Below are 26,611 nucleotides of genomic sequence, written 5' to 3'. Positions count from 1 at the left end.
TTAAATTCAAATTTCTAAGTTCTGCCGCCAGTGGTCTGTTTCTCATTAAAACAATAACAAAAGATGTAGTTTAATTACATCTGAGGTAGCGTGGAATCATGGGCGTTGTTTTCCTCATTGTTAAACAGCCATCATGGCCAACGAAAATCATGTTCATGGACAATGTGATGTATGAAGTTTTACTCATATTATGTTTCATTGTGTTCGCAACTTTCTCCCTCTGTCATATCCTGTGTTTTCCCACAATGTATAGCAGCTAGTGGCAAGCAAAGAAATGCGTTGTTACCCTGAATAAAATACGTGTTTCTCTGAGTTTGAACACTCTTGGGATAATGTAAGTACACAACTCAACAAAATATATAACACAGGTCCAGCTTGTTAAGACATTTTAATATAGAATTGTTACATATTATAACTTTAAGTTACCTAAAACCTTAAATAACTCAGTGTTGGATTTTGGCTTCACACAGTCATGGATGAAAGTCTGCTGGATCAAAGTCCTGTTTTTTTTAGCCATTCATTTGCCCCAACCTCACGCCTACACAGCCTGTCTTGTTCCTTATACTTCTTCAGCAATATTTGCTACAGCCACTAGAGGTCGCTGTCTAATAATAAACAGAAATATAGGTGGTAATAATCTACTTGTACAATGACCTATATTCCCCATTTTTTCTTGTGAGGATGGGCTGTAGCATACAGACTGTTATATGTAGCTCCAGGTTGATATACTGCATGTAACTCAGTACACACATTTACTTAAGTACTATTCTGTGGTACTTTATTTCCTTCTACTCTGCTACATCTAACGGGTGAATGAAGTCCTTTTTACTCCAGTACATTTATCTGACAGCTTTAGTCAGTCGTTACTTTTCAGATTACAATTTTTTATACCCTTCTTATCCATTGAAAAACATTCATCTCTAAATATGGTGATTTTGAATTGGGATTTTCCTGATAAACTGAAGGATTAAGTGTTCCTTAATGGGTTGAGAAAATTCCCCTACTTCTTGAGCTAAACAAACTATTTAAAACCTCCTTGGATAAGCTGGAAGATGCATTGTCACAAAGCTGACAACAGGGCTGTTTTTACTGACTTTTTTAGAGATACGTGGTTCTCAAAATACACTGCTGCTATAAATGATCTTCCAGAATATGATGCATTGCTGTAGATTCAGCTAATGAATAATATACAAAATAGTTCAAATTAGTTCCAAGTGAAACATCTACAGCAGTAAAATGCAATATACGTGTCAATTCAGCAGAACTATTAATCCAGAAATATCATAGTAAAACACAATCTGGGACCATTTTATTGCATAATGATTAGTTATACTTTCGAAACTGTTGTGTTTTTTCCTGATAACGTACATATATTTAAGTAAGCTTATGGAGTCAGGATTTATACTCAGTGGAATATTTCCACTGTGTGATGTTTGCGGGGGAATTTTGTTTCAACATTGAGGGTACACATATAAAGAGGGGGGTCTTGGAACGTCAAACTTAATTTCCCGCATTCTGGTCAATTTCTATGCACAAATTTTCTCCTTTCCGCATCAATTTATGACACAGAAAGGCTCTCAGGCATTCTGTATTGCTTTCAAATATTTATTCTCTTGATGACAACCTTCTAACATTATTATTTAGAACTGTGGTTTGAATTTACAGGCTACACTGAGATATATTTTGAGAAATAATGCCCCACTTCTCCTTTTCCCCTCTGGCTCTTCCATGGTTATCAACCATGCTTGTTTCTGCTTTTATAGAAAATTGCAACCATCGCTTTTGAGGTTGCAGATTTGCCACCACCCCAGAGGCATTGTCGTATGTGTCAAAATAAAAGTCCTCTGTTGTGTTTTAACTGATGGGGACAAATGCATGTGTTCTAAATACTGAGGGAGGGACATGTCTCCCCCTGAAAAACTGACATCTATGAATGAATATTAGAACTTTTACTTAAGTAAGGGATCTGAGTACATCTTCCACCACTGTTGAATTGGAGACATCAATTGCAATGTCTGAATGAGTATTGTTGTGGGTTTTTTTGTTGGTGTTTTTAACAATAAAAACACTGTCTCTGTTAAAACAGGGTTTTTCCCACCCACATTACTTTTTGTGCTCTCATCATATTTAATGTTCCATCATCTGTCTGTCACACAGGAATAAAGCTTAATAAATAAGAGGAAATCTCTTGATCCCAATCTAAATATTGTGAAAGGCAAGGCAGCACTTTTTGACATTTTTTCCCCCAGACATGCGATTATTGTGTGATGGCATTTACCTCATCTGGCATTTCTGTTGTTTGTCAATTACCTTCATGAAGACTGAGGTCTGACAGAGTTGTTGCAGTGAAGCGATGACAGCAGGAGGTAAAGAAAATCAACACAGATGTAAAAATGGAAATGACTTCCCTGTTTGCAAATGTTAGTTTTCTCTTACTATTCAGCTCTGTGACACTTTATCACCAAAACTTCCAGTAGATATGCAGAAACGCTGCACAGATGTAAAAACATGACAAGATGGAGTTTTTCAGATGGACAGTAATTCAGGGAGCTGAGTATTAAATACATAGTTGCAAGAAAAAAAATCAAAATTATTGGTTTAGTTACATTATTTAAGTAGCAGACACTATTTTGATAAGTTGTGTTGGTAATTACATCAACTTCATATTATGTGTAACTTAAACCCAAATTTCTGTGTTAAGTCATTTAAAAACAAAATTCAAGTTGTAGTAACTTAATAACTTTGGCTCTTTAGTGGGGTAATTTACCAATGTTGGGTAATTTAAAGGTATAATCTGCAACATTTTCCTGTATTTCCTTATTTTTCTCATCATTTTGTTGTGCTCGGGATGTTTCACCAGCCCAAAATGTTGATATTTGACATCCTGATGCGTTTGGGAACACCTTGGACAAATGCTACTGACTTTTCCAAGATTTAAATATCATGTCTTCAAATACACAACTGCAATTTAAAATAAAAAAAAATAATTTGAAAAACATGAAAAAGCTAAAAAACTACTGAGGAAAATCTGAAGCAACTTAATTTTCTAAAAGGTTCTCAGCTTTAAAACTTAATAATTATGTTCAGAATTATGGTAATTACATAGACAGCAATTAAAGGGACAGTTCACCCCAAACATACATATTTTTCCTCTGGCCTGTAGTGCTGTTGATCCGTCCGGATTTTCTTTGGTGAGTTGCAGAGTTTTGGAGATATCAGCCATAGACATGTCTGCCTTCTCTCCAATATAATGGAATCAAATAACACTCGGCTCTGGAGCTAGAAGCACCAAATAAATATATGTGAAAAACTCAACAGCAGTGTCTCTTTAGAGAAATCATGACTGGGTTGCTCAAAATAATCCACAGGCCTTGCTGTGAACAATTTCATGAACTATTTTCTCTCACTGTAGTGCCTACATGAAACTGCTCACAAGGTCTGTGGATTACCTTGAGGAACCAGGTCATGATTTCTGGAAAGACACACTGGTTTTGAATTTATCAAATATATATATATATTTTTGGTGTTTTGAGCACCACAAGCTGAGTGCCATATAGTCCCATTATATTGAGAGATGAGAAAAGGCTGACATCTCAAAATCTCTGCAACTCACACCAAAAAAAAAAACAAAAAAAAACAGATGGATATGTAGCACTAAAGGCCAGGGGAACAATATGTATTTTTAATTTTAATCTGTTCCTGAAAAACTGTTTAAGCTACCAATTACTAAGTAGTAATTTGAAATACCTTTGATCATGGAGGAAAAGCTAATTCACCCACCTTAATGTACTTCATTAGTTGGGCATAATTTCATTAGTTGCCATAAATTGATGCAAACTGCTGGATTATTATTTTTGTTGTTGTTGTTGAGGCAAAACAAGTTTTTAGTTTAAAATTTTCAAAAATTTGTACAATTCTGTGCTTGTAATTCAGACAGGATGTCCTCCCTGTATCAGCTGCACAATGCTGTGACAATTCCAGAGGTTGCAGAGTTCAAACACACAGAGGGGGAAAAAAAAGGTAGGAGACTTATGGTCATCAGATGAGGCAGACATTCAGACACATGTCCCCAAGAAAGCCTTATAAATCTGCGAGCATGTCCAACATTTATTAATGAGGGTGCCCAGTCACATAACCACCTGTCAAAACTCGTCTCTGTCCTTCTTTTGATCATTATTCTGCTTTCTATTTCTTGAAAAACTTTCTTTACTTTGAGATTCTTTGGGAGGAAGAGGTGGGGGGGGCGTCTAAAGCTGTATAATCTGTGATTGATAGCACCCAGGCAGAGGAGACCAACATAAGAGGAAGAGCAGCAATTTATTTTCCATTTTAAATAAAGATGGAAAAGCAGGGGAAACTGCCAAGGGTATTCATTTGATCTGAAAGGAACTTCAATAAAACAAATTCCTTCGACAGCTATTTCAGTTCCTCACCGAGAGGCATTCCCCAAACAACCTTTTGTCTTCCGTCCTGACAGCCCGCAACTGTCATTTTAGCCCTTCCCCTCGGCTCTCCTTTTAAATCAATATATAATATTACCAAGGACGAAATTTGGTAAGCCTGACCACATGAAGCAGATCCTTCTCCGCGGCTGATGACAGATTCAGCCATTTGGTTCCCGTGTCTTTTACCCCGTCTTCTATACAAGGGTATTTAATTCCATCTTTCTCTTCATATTGATATCAGGACCAGAATCACCGGAGCTGCCAAGTGTGACAGATGTAGAGAGAATTTGTCTCGATGTTTCTGCAGATGCTGTATACATCTATGAATTACATTTGGTATCTTTTTACACAATTGTGGTGCTTCTCCCTTTTGATCAAGTCTGTGATAAACACGGAAAAACAACATAAGAATTTAATCTGAATCAAAATACAGCATCTTTTGCAGATAGAAAAAGCAATGTCTTTACAAAGTTAGATCATAAACATGCACAGGGAGTAGGTTTTACATGACATAAGACTGCCATCTAGTGGCCACTGATGTCATCTACTACAATGTCAAGCAGGGGGAAAAAAATATGTCAATATCTGTCATGAAAAAGAGCATAAAAAGGTTGAAAAATACACTCCAGAGATCATATGCAAAATATTACAAGGACACTGAAATTTCAGCTCATCATCTTATGAGGCTGAGGGTGAGGGTGGCACTGCAGGTGGAGCCTCTTCTGGCCACAGGCTGATCACAGTGCGGATGCTAAAAAAAAAAAAAAAAAAAGAAAGAAAAAAAAAGAAAGAAAAGAAAAATTGTGAAGTCTCAGGGTTACTAACAAACAGTAAGATATTGTTGCTGCTGGGCAAAAACCTTTAGTGTCCAAAACTTTTCAGGAAATGAATAAAAACTTTTGTTTTTTTAAACCAATTGAATGTTACTTAGTCAAAGTTAGTAGCTCTTTTTAATACTTTTCAACAGTTAAATGTCAAAATATGGAGATACGACCTTTGCACTTGACAGAAATTAATAATATAATGAGAGAACTACAATGATTAGGTAATTTGATTATTGAATAGTTGTTGGACAGAAAAATAATGTTTTGTCTACAACCCAAAGATATTTAGTTTACTGTCACAAAGAAATAACAAAACCTCAAAATATTTGCATTTATAAAGATGGAATCAGAGACTTTTGACTGTTTGAAACCAATTAATCGATTAACAAAATAATTGTTCATTAATTTATAGTTGACAACTGATCAATTATTCCATTAAATGTGGCAGGTCTAGTCTCCTGCAGCTGTAATGTGAATATCTTTTGGTTTTGGACTATGGGTCAGACAAAACAAGACATTAATCTGATCAAATTAAATAATCCTTTACTGATCCCATAGTGAAGAAATTCAGGTGCTAAAACAGCACAAGAACAGAATTAGTACAGATAAATAGAAAAACTTAATGATATTAAATATTTCAGTGTGTGTAAAATAGGTATAGAAGAGAACAGAAACAATACAAGAGCAATTAGCCACAAAATACAGAAAATAAATACAGTACACAAACAGTAGTACTTATAACTAGTTTGTACTTGAACTAATAGTCCAATATGATCTCAAATAAAGTGACATAATCATATGACATGACTGTAACATGGAGTATCATATGACTGAGTAATTACACTTGATAATATAGAATAATATATGCAGTACGTTTACAGTCACACATATATATCACTGAAAAATTAGCAGTTTGTCAAATTCCTGCACAATTCAAGTGCAAATTTGCATCTTCATTTTGCATGGAGTTCAACTTTGGTGAACTCTGTTCACTCTGTTTGTGTCGAATGCCACTCCCCTGCATTCAGGTGCATGCGACCGTGCCGGTACGCTTGAGACTGGGAAGGACGTAAAAGTTTACTGACTAGCTGCCACAAATAAATCAGGTCTTACCCGTTTCCATTTTTCAACAAGTCAAAGGCCTCATTGATTCTATCCAGTGGGAGACTGCTGGTGATGAAGTCATCCAGCTTCAGTGTGCCTGCCATGTAGGCGTTCACCAGTGTAGGCACATCCCGCACACTCTTCCAGCCTTTAGAAGAAGTTAACAAACCACAACACAGCAGACATTAATGAACACCTTGGAAAGATTTCTTTATAAATGTGAACTCAGTTTTTTTTCTGCTCAGAGTGACTGATAGGAACTGCCTTGTTTTGGATTCTCTAATGATGTCTGATATGAATCTTTGATGTTCTCTGTGCTGGTGGACTCACTTCCCCTCGGCCTGCCTGATTCTCAACTTCATTTAGTGACTTCCTGTTACATATGTGACACACAGATAACAAGCAGATAGTTCTTACTTTTAAAGGACCAGTCTGTAGGATTTAGCAGCATCTGGTGGTGAGATTGCCAATACCCTGTGTTACTCTCCTACTCTAAATGTATAGGAGAACCTACAGTGGCTGTGAAACTCCTGCACAATGCAAAAGAACATATCTAGAACCAGTGTCTGGTTTGTCTGTTCTGACTGACTATAACAACAACATGGTCCCCTCCATGGAAGAGAACCCGCAGCCTCCATAGATATAAATGGCTCATTAAGAGGGAACAAAACCACAATAATTCTTATTTTCACGTAATTACATAGTAATAAAGATATATTATATATATTATATTATATTTCTAATATATTCTGCAAATAAATCCCACTAAACCTTACACAATGGACCTCTAACCATATGTGAGCCTATGTTACATACTGTACTGCAACATACTTTTATATTATTACACTTTATAATATTAATATTATGACCAAGGCCTTCTGCCCTCCTTAAAATATAAAATTGTGTGGCTGCAGCGCATTTCACATCACAGATGATAAAGAAAGACATTAAAAAGACAGTCAGAGAAAGTAAAAGCATGTGTCCTAGCGCACCACATACCCTCTCTCCTGTTTGCTCTTCTCAGTAACATGGAAAGAAACAACCTTATGTTTTGCATTTAATTCTGAATTCACAAGAAGGTGAAACAGATCTAGAATTCGCCAGACACAAACAGAGACAATATAATACTTGCCAAATTTACAAGAAGACCAAAATAATTAAGAGTTTGTCGTAGACAGCAGAGTCTGGGGTTGCTTGTGTCTTAAACACACATGAGCTGCAGGTAAGACCCAGAACTAATTTGCCTTACAATTAAACAAATAATGTACTTACAGGACATCGCTTTCATTTTTTCACAGTGAGTATATATAGTGTACTTAATGTATAACACTTGACAAATTGAAAGAAGTAAAATAATTAAGAATTTATCATAGACAGCATTTCACAAAGTGGAATGAACAGTGAACCAAATGATGTATTTATAGGATATCACTTAAGCAAGTGGGCCTTTAATGTGACCCAGGCTACATTTGTGTTCACAGGTGCCGGCCCAGAGCACCTCTGAAACCTGTCAGAGCAATCAGATCTAAAATGTGTCCTGACTGTGTTCAGATACGTACTTAGAGTGACCACTTGTGATCGGACAACTCAGGACGCACGTTAATACCAGGGCTGAACAAGGCCAAAGTCTCCCATCACAGGCTAGATTTTTTTAAAGTCTGAAAACGGAACCAAGAGGAGGAGCAGAAGTCTAGATTTCTCTCAGACAACTTGAGTTAGAATGTGCTCAAAAATTATTATGGAACTTTTGCCCAGTGACACCAAAAATAAAATGCATACCCCAGCTTTAACTTAGCACGCACATTAACATGCACTGTTACTGAAGCACTTATGGAAGGCCACTTTTTGGTAAAGTTAAGTTCACCTCCAAAATAAGTCCCCTTCAAGGTACGTCCCATCAGGAGCTTTTCAACCATGACACTCATTGCTTCTGTCTCTGTCCACCCAGCAATGACACAGACACCCCAGGCATCTGTTGTAGACTCAAGAGCTGCAGTCTAGGACAACACAAAACACCAGTTGTCTTCAAAAATTCTCCTTTTCAAAGGTAAAATAAAATAATGATAAGGTTTCATAGCCACACAAGTACAAACTGAGGAACTGCAAAATTGTGTGATTTTGTAGTGACACTGTACAGACTCCTGCTGTGCTTGTAGGACTGAATTTTCATAAACATGAAGACTGTGACACCCACCATGACAGATGGACTTCCAACACACTCCAGAGCGTAGTCCACCCCTCCGCTCGTCAGCTCCACCACAACCTCCTGGATGGGCTTGTTATGGTCTGTGGGGTTAACACACCGAGTGGCTCCAAAGCTTCGGGCTTTCTCAAACTTGTCGGAGTTGACGTCAATCCCGATGATCGTTTTCGCTCCAGCAATCTTGCAACCCATGATGGCGGCCAGTCCGACAGCTCCGAGCCCAAACACGGCACACGAGGAGCAGCTTTCAACCTGAATGCAAACAATATGGAAGTCAGTCAGTTAAGTTACACGTAGTTTTTATATGGTACATTTTGACTACTCTGCTTACACTTTATACACATTTTAAAAAATGTTTCTATTGAACTTGTATTGGCCTATTCTATTGTTTATATTATGATTATACGATTTTAATCAGTGATTTTGTAAGTCTGATTATTAAACAGCGCTGCTGAAACAAAATATACTGTACACATCAAAGATATAAATTGAACTAGGTTTGTAAATGATAAATCATTAATCATTAATCAACATTAATTTAATCAATTAAAAAGTTATTAATCGATAATTAATCAAAATGCAACGATCGCACCTTGTTTGACGCAGTTTTGTCTGGTGGAGCCATTTGTCAAATAAGGAAACTTAAATTAAAAAAAAAAAAAAAGAAGGGGAAAAACAGGAAAAAATGAAAATTAGAAAAAAGGGACCTGAAAAATTCTGCATTTTGGGTCTTATTAATGATTAATTGAATTATGGATTGTCAGGGTTTTTACTATCAGTCAGTAAAATGCACAAAATTTGCATCCCTAAACTTTACTTTACACTCATCACACTTGATTTTTTTTATTAGCTCAAGTATTTTAGGAGAAAGATTATTCTTTTAGTTTAATTCACAGTTGCACTTTCTTTTCAGTCAAAACTCTACCCTCACGTTACTACTGAGCGGTCCTGAGTTTACTTGATATTCAGAACAAGTTTGATCATTTTCTGTATTTTATATTTCAAGAGTTGCACTATACATATTTATCTTTTCTACAAAGCTATGTTATTAATATCAAATTCAAATGAATTTGATATTAATCGTATCTTAACATGCAAAAATATTATATTCAGTATGTAAATCCAGAAGGGGTGCAATATGAGGCTCCTAAGGACTTTTTTAACCAAAAAGTACACTTCAGTGGTGCTCATGTTATCTACTGACATCTAGTGGGGAAAACAAATAACTACAGCCCTTCTATTTACTGTAAACATCACTATAGTCCAGGTATTTTACCCAAAAATATGGGTCCACCTCACACAAACTGCGACATAAACAAACTCAGCGGATTTTGTATCTCCAGTGTGTTCTGAGTGAGAGAAAAAAGTCTTTAGGAAGCATACGAAGAGACAGTTTTGAAAATCATCTCAATATGATCCTATCAAAAATGCCTTTTTAATGCAGGTATTTGGCGAGAAAAAGGGATTAATCTCACGCAATTTGCAACATCTGACAAATATTTATTACTCCTACCAGTCTCCTCTCTCTAAAAGATCTAAGAGGTGGAAATCATTTTTTAAAATGTTTTTCTTTTTCTTTCCTGGTACCACTTTTTTGCTTCCTGAAATAATATTTTAAAACAATATTCACTATGTTAATATACTTATACACAAAGTAACATACATAAGTACTGATCCAAATACACAATGTCATTGATGAATACAGATTTCAAACTAAGTATTTTGAATATTATTTAAACTATTTTTATATAACTTTCAAAATATGTGCCACAGCTAAATTTGCACTAATCAACATAAATGTTGATAATGATAAATAATAAAATAAATAAAAATATATACTTAAACATGTTCATTTTTAAGCTTCAGTAAAACTTAAACATTGCTGGTCATCATCCGTGTGAGTTGTCTGGCTCATCTTCATAAATTAAAAATGAGAATGGTCTGATTTCACGAATGTTTTTGAGGAATACCTGGAATATTAAATAATAAAAAACTTTTCCGTACAAAGACCAGTGGTGGACAGTATAGTACATTTTTTGAGTATCTGTACTTTACCTGAGTATTTGTTTTGTTTTTTTTGGAAACTTCTGACTTTCACTCCACTACATTTCAAAGACAAATATTGTACTTTTGACTCCACTACATTTCTATGAAGGTTGTTTTTACTTTTTGACTGAGCACATCGTTGAAGTCAGCTGTTGCTGTTTTTTCTTTTCTAAAATGCAGTTGGTCACATGCTGTGTTCTTCACAGAAAGAAGCCAATCACAGTAGCTCCTCTCAAATGGGGCTGGTGTAAAAGTGGAAATACGTCCAGGCGCACCAACAAGAACAAGCAAGCTCTCCCTCTTTCATTCAAACAGAAAGCGATAATGGTGACGGCAGGAGAAAGACAAAATTAAATCTCAAGATGTTATTATAATTATTAATTATTCAAGGTAGCTTTTAAAGTTGGATTGTTTTTATTGGGGTAAAAATACCACATAATTCATGTATATATACTGCCTCTGAAGACAGAAAGAAATCTCAGTTATTTAACAGACTTGGAGAACTCCTTACACTTGGCTTCAATCTGCTTTTATGAAGTGATTTTAATACAGTTACATCAGAAATTGACAATAGCTGTCCTTTTTGGTTTTGATTGTATTTCTATGCTGAAGTTTTTATATGTGTTTCTATAGACTTTGTGTAGCAGAGTGGTTCTACAGGCAGGTCAGTGCATCATTAGATGGTTTCAGAGAGTTACAGGCATAGACATATATACTTAGACGCCGCATTGAGCGGGTTGGCCCGTTGCTGCGATACGTCAGCGTGTCCGCCATGTTGGATGTGGCAAAACTGCCCCGTAAACTTATGCAAGGAAATGGACCGAACTTCATAAAGCGCCTTTCTACAAAGTGATTTAAATTAATGCCCTTTATTCACCCATTCACACACACACTAATATATCTGGGAAACAAACAGGCATCAAAAACAACGTATGTAACTTTTAATGTGATGATTCTAAATGTTTATTTCTTATATGTTTAGGACATAGGTAAGCACCAAACCAACATATGTATTTTTCTGTTTTTATGAGTTTTTACAGCTATCAATGTACGTAACACTGTTATTGTGATGATAAATATTGAAATATTAATGTTAAACATCTGTGTTTATAATAACCAGATCCTAAAACGTAGATGTGACAGGTGGGTTTTCTGAATAAAGAGCATGGACGTTTACATTTAACTGATTTTGATATTCAGTGATTGATGAACATATATACATACATCTATCTGTATGGGGGGGCATTGAAGAACATATATTAGGGGTGCAATGGGTCGCAGTTGATCCGTGTCCCGTATGGATCGCCATCTACGGTTTGGCACGCATGTGATCCGCGGACCACATGTGAGCATCGTAGTTTTACTGTCACTGTTACTTTTGTGTAAGTTATAATACCGGAAATCTCAATGCAGAGTTGCAGTGAACAGACAGGACAGACGCTGCTGTGTGCAGCGCATCTCTGTGAAGAGCGACTGATTTAAAAGCCGTCACATCGCCTTGAGTGAAATCCAGACCATAACTTTTTTCACTGATGTAACTATGCTATCACCAAAGAAACAGATCATGAAACTGTGATGTTTATTGAAACTTTGGTGATATCAGCTGTCTTAACTTCTACACAGCTCCTCTCTGCTCACCGCTGCAGCTCTGTCTCACCCCGTCTGTGACACAGTGTGTCTGCTGATTGATTGATTGATCATGACTTCTAACCAATCAGATGTGCTGCTGTATGCGGGACATTGAGCCAGACTACAGAGTGTAGTTGTAGTAGTTGATATAATATATGTATAGTATATACATAGTACAGTACTGTATAAGTTTGAAGTTTTTAATATATTACCATTATCATTACTATTATCATTATTATTACATTACATAACTATGGTGATAATTACAGACAGACAAAGATTAGAGACAAGTGCAGTTTTAAAATAATTTAACCCTAATCCCACCACTTTTTTCTTTTTTGCTGATCCGAAAAATGATCCGATCCGTGACTCAAAACTGTGATACGATCCAAACCATGAGTTTTTTGATCTGTTACATCCCTAGTTAATACTGCAGGTAACTAACTAACTAACACTGCCTATCATGTTAGCGCCATTTGCCTCATTGTAAAACCTGCTATTACTAACTGTTAACTGTTAAGGTTAAATGAATGCCTTCTCATGCATTACATTTAGATGACCATGACGAGAGACAGAGTCTGACTGGCTCAGAGGCTGGCAGTACTCGCTCCAGCTCACGTCTAGCTTCCTGTTTGTTCTCCTTTTTTCTAAATGAGAATCGATAAGAGAATCGAAAATGGAATCGAAATCTTGAGAGACCACAAAAAAGACTCATGAAACGCTGAGTATCACTCTTCTCAGAGTCTCCTGCACACCACTTCTACATGTAGATAAATGGAGAGCTTGACAGCTCTAGTTACGGCCTAAATCTGCTGAAAATAAACTGTCCTGCTTTAAACTTGTCTTACTCATCTTGCATTCATGTGGTATCGTATAATTGGAATATCTGAAAAGTGGCTGAATTCATGTGAACACCCTGTCAATATGGAACAACAACCCGAAAAGTCAGCCAAAATTTTGCTGCAACTTTCCAAGTTGTCTGTTGACATCATATATGAATAAATAAATAAATATAATGAATATTTCGTTGATAACTTTTTATTAATTCATGCATCATTTTTTTTACTAACGTGTAAACTTATTCTTAACTTGTACTGTACTGTACTATTCCTATCATGTTTGTATCTTTTGTCTTAATGTGTACAATATTCTTATTTGTGCATAATTCTTTAGCTAGGAAGTGGCTGAATGCTAATATTACCTATGGTATCTAATGGGTTATCAAATGTGCTGTTTTGACTTGAAATACAGCATGATGTCTCTTCAGATTTTCACTATCAAGTGTGTTTTAAGTTGCAGATCAACAGGGAAATGGTGAAATGATAAGAATTTGTCAAATTCCCTGTTTGTGCGACTTGTAACTGTAATGGCAATTTCAAGTTCTTGTTTCTTGGTGTTGAAGCTGCTTGAGATTCCCAACCTCCCACTGAGTGCACCAAGATACCAGGTCCTTTTGTGCTTCAAATTATCATGTCTAGACCTCTTAACGATGGAAGCATCTGAATACAAAACCCTGCAGAGTACCCCTTATGTGTGAGACACACCCTAGGGAGTCGGTGCCGGTACCTGACAAAAGAGTGTGCAAACACTCTGAGTGGGGTGCTGATACCTGCGGCAGACAAAGGGGTGTGGAACACACCTTAGGGGGCGTTCTTCAGGCATAAATGTTCAGGTCTTCCCATGTTCTGGGTCTTTCTCCACTCTGACCGCTGGTGTGCTGATTGACCTTCTTTGCAAAGAAAATAAAACCTTGTCGGCCAGCAAAAGTCTCTATTTCATTATTCACCAGTAGGGGAAAATTTCCACAACATAACCAGGAACACAGGTCAGAATTCAGTCCAATATCAGGCTAAATCAGGCTTTGTGCTAAACTTGAAAAAATGACTTTAAAGGAAATTTAAATAAAGTTTGAAATTTAAATAAAGTTGAAAAAAATGTAAAAAAAAATCTGATGATCTGTGATGTCACGTTCTAGAACACATCAGCTTAACTCAGGACCTGAGAGCAGCATTCACTCATAGCAAGCGTTCGGAAGTACAGTGTGTCGTATTCAAGTCAAGTTGGAGTTAAAGAAGTCAAGTTCAAGTCAAGTTGGAGTTAAAGAAGTCAAGTTCAAGTCAAGTTGGAGTTAAACAAGTTAAGTTCAAGTCAAGTTCGAGTTAAACATTTACTACAACCACACCTCATTACAGACAGATGGATCGTAGGAATAATCCAAGGCCCAACCAAACAAGAGTGGAGACCTTTCCTAACACTGACAGTCAGGATTTGACTACACCCACTTCAGACACCACCCCAATGGAGCAGCAGGAAGCACCCCAGCCCCGCAGCAGGCATGTCCAGCACCTCATTAAGAAAAACGATGATCTAAAACGCAGACTCACCTTGTCTGAAGGTCATCAGTTGGAAATTTCTGTAGAGAACGACAAGTTGCGGGAAAACAACAAAGCTCTGGAGGAGAAACTTAGACAATTGATAGACAAGATTAAGCAGGCTGACCAAAACCATCAGGCAGGAGTCGTCTTGGAAAATGAAGACTGGGAAAATAAATATAAGGCTCTGGAGGAAAGGTTTAAACTTGAGATGGCAACAAAAGACAACATGATCAGATTGCTTGGGTGCCAAATCTCTGATCTAGAGTACCGTCACAAACTGCAGAGGGAGCCGGTGGCTAACAACCAGTCACGGAGGAGAGCCAATCATGTCCAGCAGCTAAATAAGAAGATTGAGGCTCTGGAACAGAGGCTGAAGGCGTCCCAAAACAGTCTGGAGAAAGCAGTTGCAGAAAAGGAGGTTTGGAGGAGCAAATACAAAACCCTGGAGGACAAATGTAATGATGACATGGCTGAAAAAGAACAGGTGGCCCAAGATCTCCTGACAAAACTGGTCTCACAAAACCAGAACTGGGAAGAGAAGTACAAAGCTCAACAGGAGCAGTTCAGCAACAAAATGGCCGAAAAAGAACAGGCCACCCAAGATCTCCTCACAAAGCTTGTCTTGGAAAACCAGGACTGGGAAGAGAGATTCAAATCTCAACAGAAGCAGTTTAGCAAAGAGATGGCCAAAAAAGAACAGGCGGCCCAAGACCATATGTTGAACCTCGTCTTGGAGAATCAAGAATGTCAGGAGCGGTGTCAAGCTCTGCAGCAGAAATTCAAAGAGGAGCTTATGGAGAGAAACCAGAGCTGGCAAACAAGAACAAACCAGCTGGAAGAAGAAAATAAACAGCTAGCTGAAAAAGAACAGAGCTTGAACACACAAGTAAACCAGTTGGAGGCAGACAACAAAGAACTGACTGAAAAATTGGAGAAAATGGAGAGAGCCTCTCAAAAGCTCACAGAGACCACAGACCAGCCGTGTACCAGCAATATGGAATCTCTCCAGGGAGACAAACCTCAGGATCCAGAGCCCAAAGACATGCCAGAGGAGTCTAGAGAGGAGCAGGTGGATCAGACCAAAAACTCAGAACCAACACAGATGGAGACCAGTGAAAAAGATGAGACACAAATAAAAACGAAAAAACAGGAGCAGAAGGTGGGGAAGCGCAAGAAAAAGCGGAATTTTCTGAGCCGCTTTTTCAGAAAAAAAGACAAAAAGTGTGACGACGACAGTAACGTGGAGGAGAAGGCTGCTGGTTGTTCGCCTGATGCCCAATTACGGCTCCCTCCTCCTCCACCCCTCACCTGTCCACCTTCCTCACACTCCCCCACCCCCACTCTGTCTCCTTCACCTTGTCTCTCTTCTCACCTCTCCTCTGATGCCTCCTCCCCCCCTCCTCCCTCGCCCCCTGCTTCACCCTAACCCCGTCCTCTTCCCATCCTCTCTTACCCCTACCCCCCCAACCCCCAACTGACCCCACCCCAAACCAAAATTCAAATAAAAAGTCAAAAAAGTTTCTAGGGATTTTCCCTTTTTGTGGGTTTTCTCCTGGTGCTCAGGTTTCCCCCACACCATCAAATTAAATCAATAAAAATCAAATAAAAATTAAATCATATTTCTCTGTGTTTCTTTGAATAGAGATTTAAGGTATAAATAAGTATGTTAAGACATCATGGTGGTTATAAAGTACAGGTAGTGCTACCTGTCATCAAATGTTGGTTTTTATATTTTGATTTAACACAGAAATCCAGTTAGCTAGCTAACATGTCAACACTAATACCACTACTGCAACTACTGGGCCTACTTACTGAAAAAACATGTTGGGACTGTGATGATTCTGGTGACTGGAATGGTGATTAATAATTGTATTGGTTGGTTTTAATTGACCATATTACAAAAAAAAAAACAATCTATTATCTATTAAACTAACTATTAATTAAAATGTATTATTATTAATTAAAATTGTAAACAGGGCAGGAGCAAAAAACTCCTTGACATTCTTTAATTATGTGCATAAAATCCAAACTAACATCAGGGCACTGAAACAGTAAACTTTCACTGGTATCTTTAAAAAGCATAAATAACTATACATTCAAAAACCTCAAATATAACAACTTAAAGAAGAAGGGTCAATGGTAGATCAACTTATGGCTATAACATTACAAAAAAATAAATAAAAATAACATGCATTACATTCTATAAAAGGGTCAGTGACATGACATTAATTTTTTTGTGTCACTATATTTAAGTTAAATTTAAAAGAATTAAAATTTGAAAATAACTTCCACACATTCCCCTTTTGAAAACCTAGTCTAAAATTTCTGGTTTGAATCAACTGTGAGTGAATATCTGACTACACGGTGTAACTGTGAAAACTTTGTACCAACTGATTCAACTTGTTTAAAAAAGGTGAACACTCAATAAACTAGTTAATATTAAATACAAGTAACAGAACATCATTCATGAATACTATAATCATGTGAGTGAGGTCACCTTCCCACTTCATTTTTTGTGTATTGTGTAAGAAAACCATGTGACAAGAAATGATATGACAGAGAGGGACTGACTGCTGCATGACAAGGTTATAACGTCTTTACAGTATAATGTGACATTTTTTGACAGGTGGAGGAGGACCACTTCTACAAGAGGCAGAGACAAAGAGCTGCAGCTAAGTCTGACAGTTTCCAGCAGACTTCAGAGAATATACAGGAAGAGACACTAACTTCATGTTAGATCACCTGTAGGTGACCTGTAGTCTGCAGACAACGTTCATCACTGACAAATAAAGTGTGTTCTTGATCGCTGATTGAAGTTGAAATAGATGACAGTTCCCTTCTGTTACATGGAACCTCTGTTCTTTTATCTGCCTTCTAAAGCACTTTGTCATATATAACCTTTATTATTATTATCAGCCACAAAATATCTGCTTGTTAACAAATTAAAACTTATTTGCACGACAGAAGACTAATATAAGGTGTTAAATATTACAATCACAGAAAATTAGTAGTTTACATGTGGTGTTTGTAAATTAAGAGCCAATCAGAGCCTGTGAGCTCATTGATCAGGTGACAACGAGGTGTTTGCAGTTGGTGCCTGATTCCAAAAACTGCTAAAGGTTATTGTTGCCCATGTGTCCATGGTGTCAGAGCAAGTTGGGATCAAGTCAGAGACATGTCTAACTGGCATGCATTGTGCAGTGATCGCCGGTGATCGATTCTGCGCAGGCCTGGCTCATCTCGAAAGCAACTGTTGTTAGTCTTGTCTAAGAAGACCATGTGACAGGAAATGATATCACAGAGAGGGACTGACTGCTGCATGACAAGGTTAAAAAGTCTTTCCGGTATAATGTGACATTTTTAGGGTAAGGTTCTTATCTTTTTTGTCTTGTTACATCATTTTAGGCCATTTCCGTTCATTTTAGGTAATTGGAGGTCTTGTTATACTAAGCACCTCCCTCCTTAGTTACTGTTGCTAAGCCCTTTGATTCTACATCAGCCCACATCCTCCTCTCAAACCCCCACAGAACAAATGCAGATGCAGGGGGATCTAACAACTTTGTCTGGAGGTAAAGTTACTGCAGCTAGTAAGCTACTATTAGTTAGCTGGACATGCTAACGTTAACAGCTTATGTTAGAGCAGATGAAGACAGAGTTTAATCCATTCACCACTCGTGTGCTCTTGTGTTTCACTTTCTTGAGTAGGGATGGGAATCGAAAACCAGTTCCCAGTGTTTCAATTCCTTGGAATCATTTGCCAATTTTGCAAACGATTCCCTTATTGATTCCAGTGGGCATGAATGATGTCACCAGTTGCAGTGAAAAGAGGACAGACACTGCTGTGTGCAGCTCATCTCTGTGAAGAGCGACTGATTTAAAAGCCGTCACATCGCCTTGAGTGAAATCCAGACCATAACTTTTTTCACTGATGTAACTATGCTATCACCAAAGAAACAGATCATGAAACTGTGATGTTTATTGAAACTTTGGTGATATCAGCTGTCTTAACTTCTACACAGCTCCTCTCTGCTCACCGCTGCAGCTCTGTCTCACCCCGTCTGTGACACAGTGTGTCTGCTGATTGATCATGACTTCTAACCAATCAGATGTGCTGCTGTAGGCAGGACATTGAGCCAGACTACAGAGTGTAGTTGTAGTAGTTGATCTAATATATGTATAGTATATACATAGTACAGCACTGTATAAGTTTGAAATTTTTTAATATTATTACCATTATCATTACTATTATCATTATTATTACATTACATAACTATGGTGATAATTACAGACAGACAAAGACAAAGACAAGTGCATTTTTAAAATAATTTAACCCTAATCCCACCACTTTTTTCTTTTTAGCTGATCTGAAAAATGATCCGATCCTTGACTCAAACCCATGATACAATCCGAACCATGAGTTTTTTGATCCGTTGCACCCCTAATGTATATACATACATATATCTATACAACTATACAACTACAGTCTCTGTGTGTGTGTGTGTGTGTGTGTGTGTGTGTGTGTGTGTTTGTGTTTTTGTAAACTGAAAACCTTGGAAAAGAATGGTCTTGCACAGCTTTTTCTGTGTGTTGCCACTCTGCATGAATGAATAAGGCATATTCTCCATTCGCTCTTTGCCACATCCAGTATGGCGGTGACGTCAACGCATGATTCAGCGCTCAATGCAGCGTCTATGTATATATGTCTATGGTTACAAGCTTCTGTAAATGCATCATAAAAACAATACAGCATGTATTGATATTAGAAAATGTACTATGTAATTTGTACTTTTGAATACTTAAGTATTTTTAAAACCAAGTACTCTTGTACTTTAACTCAAGTAAAATTTTGACTGAGCAACTTTCACTTGTAGTTGAGTAATATTTGACCAGGAGTATCTATACTCAAGTACTGGGGTTGAGTACTTTGTCCACCACTGACAAAGACATACTGATCAATTTATGCAAACGTTCGCATGTTCACTGTACTGTATCCAACTCCATGTCTTGTGTGAAACACAGTTTGTGGTTGATTGTAGAGGGAACTAAAGCCTTTATGTGGACATCAGACAACAACATGTGCATAAATCAGTTTTTTGACATAGAAAGCAATGGGAAATTGTGGCATCACCAATTTCAATACTTTTCAATGCTTTCCCCTCTTGGATTTCTTAAGACTTTTGATATGTTATATGTTTATGAGACTTAAACAGCTGAAAGAGTTTCTGTGCTGGTTTTAGTGGGCTCATATCATATAATGTCTGTACTGCTGGGCAGGAACTTCAGAAAATGTCAAACACAAACTACAACAAAGACGTTTTCCTTCATATAGCTAATCCATTTTGCTGTAATAAGCTCAAATGTTTATAAATGCTTGTGTTTCTAACTAAATCTTTGTGAATATGGTGCATCTGCATCCCTCTTGTTCTCAGGACATGGTCCACATCAGAGTTGATGAGAAGTTATGATTTGACTGAGTGTCCTCTCACCTTGCCTGTATTAACAGCCGCACCGTAACCAGTGGAGACACCACAGCCGAGTAGAAACACTTTGTCCAGCGGTGCATCAGCTCTTATCTTTGTAACTGAGGTATCGGGAACCACGGTGTACTGGGAGAAAGAGCTGACGCCAAGGAACTGGTACACCTGCTGCCCCTTGCAAGATATCCTGCTTGTTCCATCAGCCAAAACACCCACTTGTGTATTTGCCCTAAAAGCCACAAAAAAGAAACAATGAGTTAAAAATAAACGAAACACCATGAAAGCAGAAGTGTAAGGCTGTGGTGGAAAGTTTATGTACTCAAGTACTTACTGTGATGTACTCAGGGTTCATACAACTTTTCCAAAGTTAAATTCAAACACTTTTCAAGCATTTTCAAGGTGAAGCTTTTCCAGCACCTTATAGCTCTGGTAATACTTATATCCATATCTATGTTCAACATGATTTCATTTCCTCATCACAGTTAATCGGATGTTATTGTGTAATACTACAAATTCATTCCGGCATTATTGCACAATAACATTGCATCAATGTTCAGTGGAATCGAGATGGAGATAAAACAAAGATAAGACAAATTTGTATCTTTGAGTCTTAGATACTCAAAAAAATGTATTTCAAAATTCAAAACTTATTTGTCATTATTTGTTTGCCCGAAAATTAAATGGTTTTAATTGAAAATATTAATCATTATTCACTTTTACTTCAATGAGTTTACATAAGCAGCTCTGAAATAGAATTTTTAGGGGTTTCGATAACTCAAAGATTAAAATTTATCTAGGGAGGAAAAGTACATTATCTAAACAAAAGATTAGCAGTTGGTAAAACTCTTTCAAAACTTACGAGTCTGAGTTGAGCTCAAAACTCAAAAATTTATTGCAATAAATCACTTGAAATTCATTTCATTTTTACAGCATTTATCTAAAAAGAGAGAGATTCATTTTGAAAGTAATGCAATTCCATTTTCAAGCCATTTCTAGCACTTTATCCAATTATCCAAGCACTTTTCAAACCTCGAAAAACATTACATTAAAATTCAAGTGTTTTCAAGGATTTCCAGCACTGTGAGAACCCGGCAACTTGTGCTTTACTTGAGTATTTACTGGGAAATATCACACTTTGTACTACACTAAATTGTCAGCTATAGTTACTTTTCAGATAAACATTTTATGTTTAAAAACATATGATAAGTTTTAGGGCCCTAAAAAATCCTGCAGTAATGATATTCTTGATGATATGATGAAATACTGATAAATATTTTTGGCTTAGAGCTTACAGTAGCTCTGCTCACAAGACTTTTGGCTTCTGCTTGAGGTGGTGTAATTAGTTTGTTGTACTGCACCTTTTTGCAGTTACAGTCTTCTTGTAATTCACACGTTACTGTGGTTAGTTTTACATCTGACCTTTTGAAGCCAAAATATCTGGCACAGCTCAGGCTGCTTCCCTTTTTGGTACTGACTCCTCCACTGTGGAACCTAAAGCAACATTACTTTTGCTTTCAGCTATGCTGATTCTGATTCTGATTATGCTGTATCATTCTGTCAACACGTCATAATGTTGTCATTAAAACAATATTATTATTATTACTATAAAATAAAAAAAAAAGCCTTCTTAAAGAACATATCAGTGGCCCTGAACCTTTTGGGTTTATGACCTTTGATATAAAATAAAAACAGGATCTGGTTTGTAGTCCCTGTCAGGTTTCAGTCGATGAATTCCACTTTTCATTTCCCTGTTGTATTTCTCACATGGTCTGGTCTTTATTTAAAGAGAAGTAAATGTTCCAATGTTTCAATTTTTACAAAACAAAAACAAAAAATCAAAAAGAATGTCCAAAAATGAATGTAAATGTGTGGAGCCTGACTCCTTGTTGGAGAACCTCTGAACTAAACTACCTAAATGAATAAAAAGTCTTTAACAACAACAATCTTATAATTTCATGTATAACTAACAGGGAATTTGGAAAGTGCAGACGTCCACCAAGGACAACACTCCACTCTTCTATCACACACAGATCTGCAAGAGCAGGCTTATGGTCAATGTTACTGCCTGCAAAGTTCAAAGTGTAAAGTGTAAAAAACACTTATCTTTAATGCTGAAGTTTACTGCAGGTGAGTCACATTTGGATGTGAGTGGGAATGTTATTAGTTGCAGCATATGTGCTTTCCACAGTTTTTTCCAGTCATACCTTGGTTTAAGGAAAAAAAAGCGGTTGAGTTGAGGTTTGGTTTCAACTGTTTTCCATAATGACAGCTTTGTGTGTCAAGTTTGAGCAACTACATGTGTAGGCTGCCTGAGAGGAGTACTGGTTCCTGTGAATCTGGATTACGATATGGAGTCATTGTATTGCCACAACTGGCTTTGTCACTACTGAATTTAACTGCCATCTGCTGCAGTGTTCTTAAAAAAGGCATTATTGATATACATGCAAAACAGCCCTGATAACCAAACAAACCTGTGGAGGCAATGAGTATGAGCCAATCAGAGGCAGAGTTCCTGGAGTGCAGATGGAAAAAAAATAAGGTGCCGATCAATCGGGACCTCTCGTAACTCCAACTGCACAAACAGTGAAAACTGGAGCTCACTGTGATGGACATTTTTTAAAGGATTTCTTTCCACAGTGTGAGACACGGCCGCCCTGCAGGTGGGCCTTGAGAGGTCATGAAAAATAAATGTTTTTAAGTTTCAGTTTTATAAGTTTGAAATTACCATAAAATTATTATGATTCATTTTAAAAATCCAAATGAAAGAAAAGTCATAGTGTTTCAATTCTATGTTACTCTTCATTTGTTTGACCTAGTTTAATAAGTGTGTGTACTTTTTTGGTCACTTGAACATCGGAACTAATCTTCCATCTTGCTATTGGTACGATTAGATTCCTGCGATGATCAGAGTTGTGTTTAAAGGTTTGGGATTTTCAGATTTCAAAGCCGGCCATGGCATTCTGAAGTTTGGGAATGTACCGGGAAAACAGTGCGAACAAAGTGCTGATGTAATAAATTAAAAAGGTATTCAGAAAACTTCAATAATAATATATGACTGTCACAAAATCCCAAGGCGCACCTAGACTTGTCTCTCAGCACACCACTCGGCCAAATGCCCCATGTTAACAGAAGTGAAAAATAATTTGTGTATTGGTCCTGTGATTCAGATCTGGTCCAAAATTTAATGAGTTCTAAGTTGGCCTGCGCTACAACCTTCCACCATGTTTGATGAAATTTGGGCCTGTAGTTTTTCCTTAATCTGGCTGACAAAGAGTCAAACAAATGGCACCGAAAACATAACTTGCTTGACAGAGGTAATAATGTGTCAGTCACATGGGACATTTTTCTTTTCTTTTTGATACTTTCAGTCCATTTAGCTGCTAACACTTCTAAACTTTTACTTAAGTAGGATTTTGAATGCACGGCATTTGCTTGTAATGGAGTATTTCTTGAGTTAAAAGCAATTTACAAGTAAAGCAATGCAAAAAAGTAAAAAAAAAATAAATAAAAGTAAAATAAATATTGCGTACCATTTAATAAAATGTCATTACATGGACTGCAGTGTCCCTAGAAGGACAAAGTTCTATTTCAAATTAAATAAAAACTAAAAATAAAAGCAAACAAAAAAAAACCTAGAAGAAATTAACATGAACTAGTTTATCATAATCTCTGTGAACATGACCTGAAGCAAGCTCTTTTTAAGTGTGAACTTGTGCAATGCTGAGACTTTTTCATAACCAGTTCAGACTGTTTCATAACCGGTTTAAAACTCCTTGAAGCATGTCTCAGTAAAGGCTGCAAATTATTATTTCATCATTGTGCAAACATGAACACGTGTGTGTGTGTGTGTGTGTGTGTGTGTGTGTGTGTGTGTAATCATGTGATAATGAAATCACCAATTCTTCCTGCACTGGTTTGTCTTGGGACTCAGACATCGGTCACATTCCTCACACTGTGGCAGAAAAAGAGGAATAACCTTGTCACCTGGGAAAACAACGAAAAACAGAGAAATAAATAGCTTTTTTTTTCAGAATTATAGAAAAGGGAATAAACTCAAATAAGGGGAATCAAAACCACATGTCAGCTTGTTTGTTATGAGCTGGGCATTTTACCAGGCGAGAATTTGGTCACGCCCGGACCAACACTTTCCACAATTCCTGCTGCTTCGTGGCCGAGAACCAGTGGGAATGGTCTCAGCTTCATCCCTTTTTCAGAGTCATAGAGGTACTCACGGTCTGTGTGACACACACCAGTGGCAACAATCTGCACAAACAGACAGGATGCTGTTTCAAATGACACTTGCAAGAAGTGGATGTAGCTGTTGTGGTTGTGCAATCTTCATATAAACAGCTTAACCCTACCCCGTAGCTATAAACAGGAAATTAACTGAGAGGGGAAATCTGTTGTGTATTTTCAGCATTTCATCCATATGCTCAAAATAACAACTCAAAGTAACATCCACTTAGGGCTGGAAACCATCCAAAATTAGTTAACAGCCATTCCTGAATTATATATATATTTTTTTTTTTACATCAAATCCATTTATCAAAATGAAAATTACCTATATTCCAGCAGATTTATTCATTTTAAAGGAAGAACCTGGCAGTAAAAAAGCAAAACATTTAAAAACAAACTTTCTCATTTTTTTTCTTTGTATCATTCTTCTCTTTGTATCCATAATTTGTTCTTTTTTTGTTAATGCCCATTGATTTCTGTGATTTGCAAATGTTTTCTTGTTTTTGTTCTAAGAGAAACTTTTACAAGTGGCTGAGAACACTCATAACAAGATGAGAGAAAAACATCTTTCACAGTCCACTACCTGTTTGTCCAATTAAAGGAAAGACAAGTTTAAAGAATATTTAAGGATGTATAACTATTATTTATAATAATAGTAATCGTCATTTATATATAATTATTTTTAAAAGTATGGGGAAAGAATCTATAGTTATATAATAAAAAAAAAAAAAAAAAAAAGTGTTTCATGTAAGGTTATGCCTTCAATTGTTAACAGTTAGAGGCATCATGTTTTACAAGTGGGGTTTTATCTATTTTATATCATCCCATGATCAATAGTTTAAGATTTTTTAAATAGTCTTTATATAATTTGTTTTCATTTGTACATTTTAAAATTTCTCTGTTCTCTGTTTATTATTTTCTGTTGTAACAATGCAAATTTCTCCACTGTGGGACTAATAAAGGATTATTTTATCTCTTATCTTAAAAAGAAAGCTCTGATCAGGTGGTAGGAAATTACAAAAAACGTTTTTTCTTTAGTTTGATTTTAATTCCTTCACTCTGTACCTTCAGTTACTTTGCGTGTCTCTTCAGTTCATAATCAAGCAAGAACGTTTAGTACATCTGGAGTTGACTCTTATTTTTTCTCTTAACAGAAAATTCAGAAAAAAATGTGTTCCTCTTCTCAGGCGTAACACTAACATAGTGTTTTTCCTGCATGCCTCTACAATGAGCACCACAAACCGAGTGTCATTTAGTTCCACTATATTGGAGAGAAGACAGAAATCTCTGAAGCTGATATCTCCAAAACTCTGCAGCTCACACCAAAACAATCTAGATGGATTAAAAAGCACCACAGGCAAGGGGAAAATTTATATTCTCCCTTTAACTGACGTCGATGAGATTAATTCCTTATTTACTTGATAATATTGAAGCAATTTGGTTGGCGCAATGAAAGTATGTAAGTTTGATATCCATCCCTTAGTCCACTTAATTAGTAAAAGTGTTTACAACGAAAGTTGAAGAAAATAAGCTCATAGATTTACAGCATTTAGAGACAAGTTTGGGTTGTTTACCTTGATGCGGACTTCATGCTCCTTGGGTGGAGCCACCTCCACATCCTCAATGACAAGAGGCTTCCCAAGTTCCCACGCAACTGCTGCCTTGCACTGGATCACCTGGGGGGGGAAATATGCGCTCCTTGCTCGGTTGTTTACGAAGAAACTGGTCTCAAATGATGAGACAGTCACAGGGAAACTTTCTGTTTGGGTGTGTCTGCTGTCTGTGTATATAAGGGCCAAATTCCTATTCATATAAAAGGGAGACACTCAGTGGGGCTCAACTGATATGATTTAAAAAAAAAAAAAAAAAAAGAAAAAAGATTATGTCATAGATGAAGTTGTTTTCTTACCTGACCTGCCGTTGTCATGCTGACTGATGTTTGCTACTTAAATTTCCTACAAAAAAAATAGATATATCAGTATATTATCGGTAAGTCACACAGAAACAGCTTTGAACAATATTACGTTAACGCTTAAGTCCATAAACTAAAGTTATACTTACCGATACTGTTCAGACTGTCCGCTGCCTATAGCTGCTGCTCCTTTTAAATAGGCTGTGAGCAAGATGCACGAGCGGGGGCTGGAGGTAGGGAATCCTTGTTACGCGAATCTCTCGCGAGATTTTGAAGTGTTGTTTCTTCATTGCGCACGTTGTACAAAGTGTTTATATTTTACAACGAGGCATCGCTGTGATTAGGGTATGCATAGGTTTA

The 26,611-nt window shown here is 36.9% G+C and overlaps 1 protein-coding gene across 1 annotated transcript; it reads right to left on the bottom strand.

The window, feature by feature from the left end:
• Positions 1–4,843: 4,843 nt before the first annotated feature.
• Positions 4,844–26,396, bottom strand: LOC146327200 (alcohol dehydrogenase class-3-like). Its single transcript, XM_084719688.1, has 9 exons — positions 26,249–26,396; positions 25,914–26,015; positions 24,216–24,366; positions 24,000–24,087; positions 20,113–20,332; positions 8,568–8,828; positions 8,238–8,370; positions 6,383–6,521; positions 4,844–5,196 (listed from the first exon to the last, which is right to left on the bottom strand). Exons 1-9 carry the CDS (start codon positions 26,264–26,266, stop codon positions 5,124–5,126), a joined length of 1,185 nt encoding a protein of 394 aa, XP_084575814.1. The 5' UTR covers positions 26,267–26,396; the 3' UTR covers positions 4,844–5,123.
• Positions 26,397–26,611: the final 215 nt, after the last annotated feature.

Source organism: Lutjanus erythropterus, chromosome 5 (assembly GCF_056507025.1).
Source record: "Lutjanus erythropterus isolate fLutEry1 chromosome 5, fLutEry1.hap2, whole genome shotgun sequence".
In the NCBI taxonomy this organism is placed as follows: Eukaryota; Metazoa; Chordata; class Actinopteri; order Lutjaniformes; family Lutjanidae; genus Lutjanus; species Lutjanus erythropterus.
Note: the sequence above shows the minus strand (reverse complement) of the source record. Positions and strands in the feature narration are given on the sequence as shown.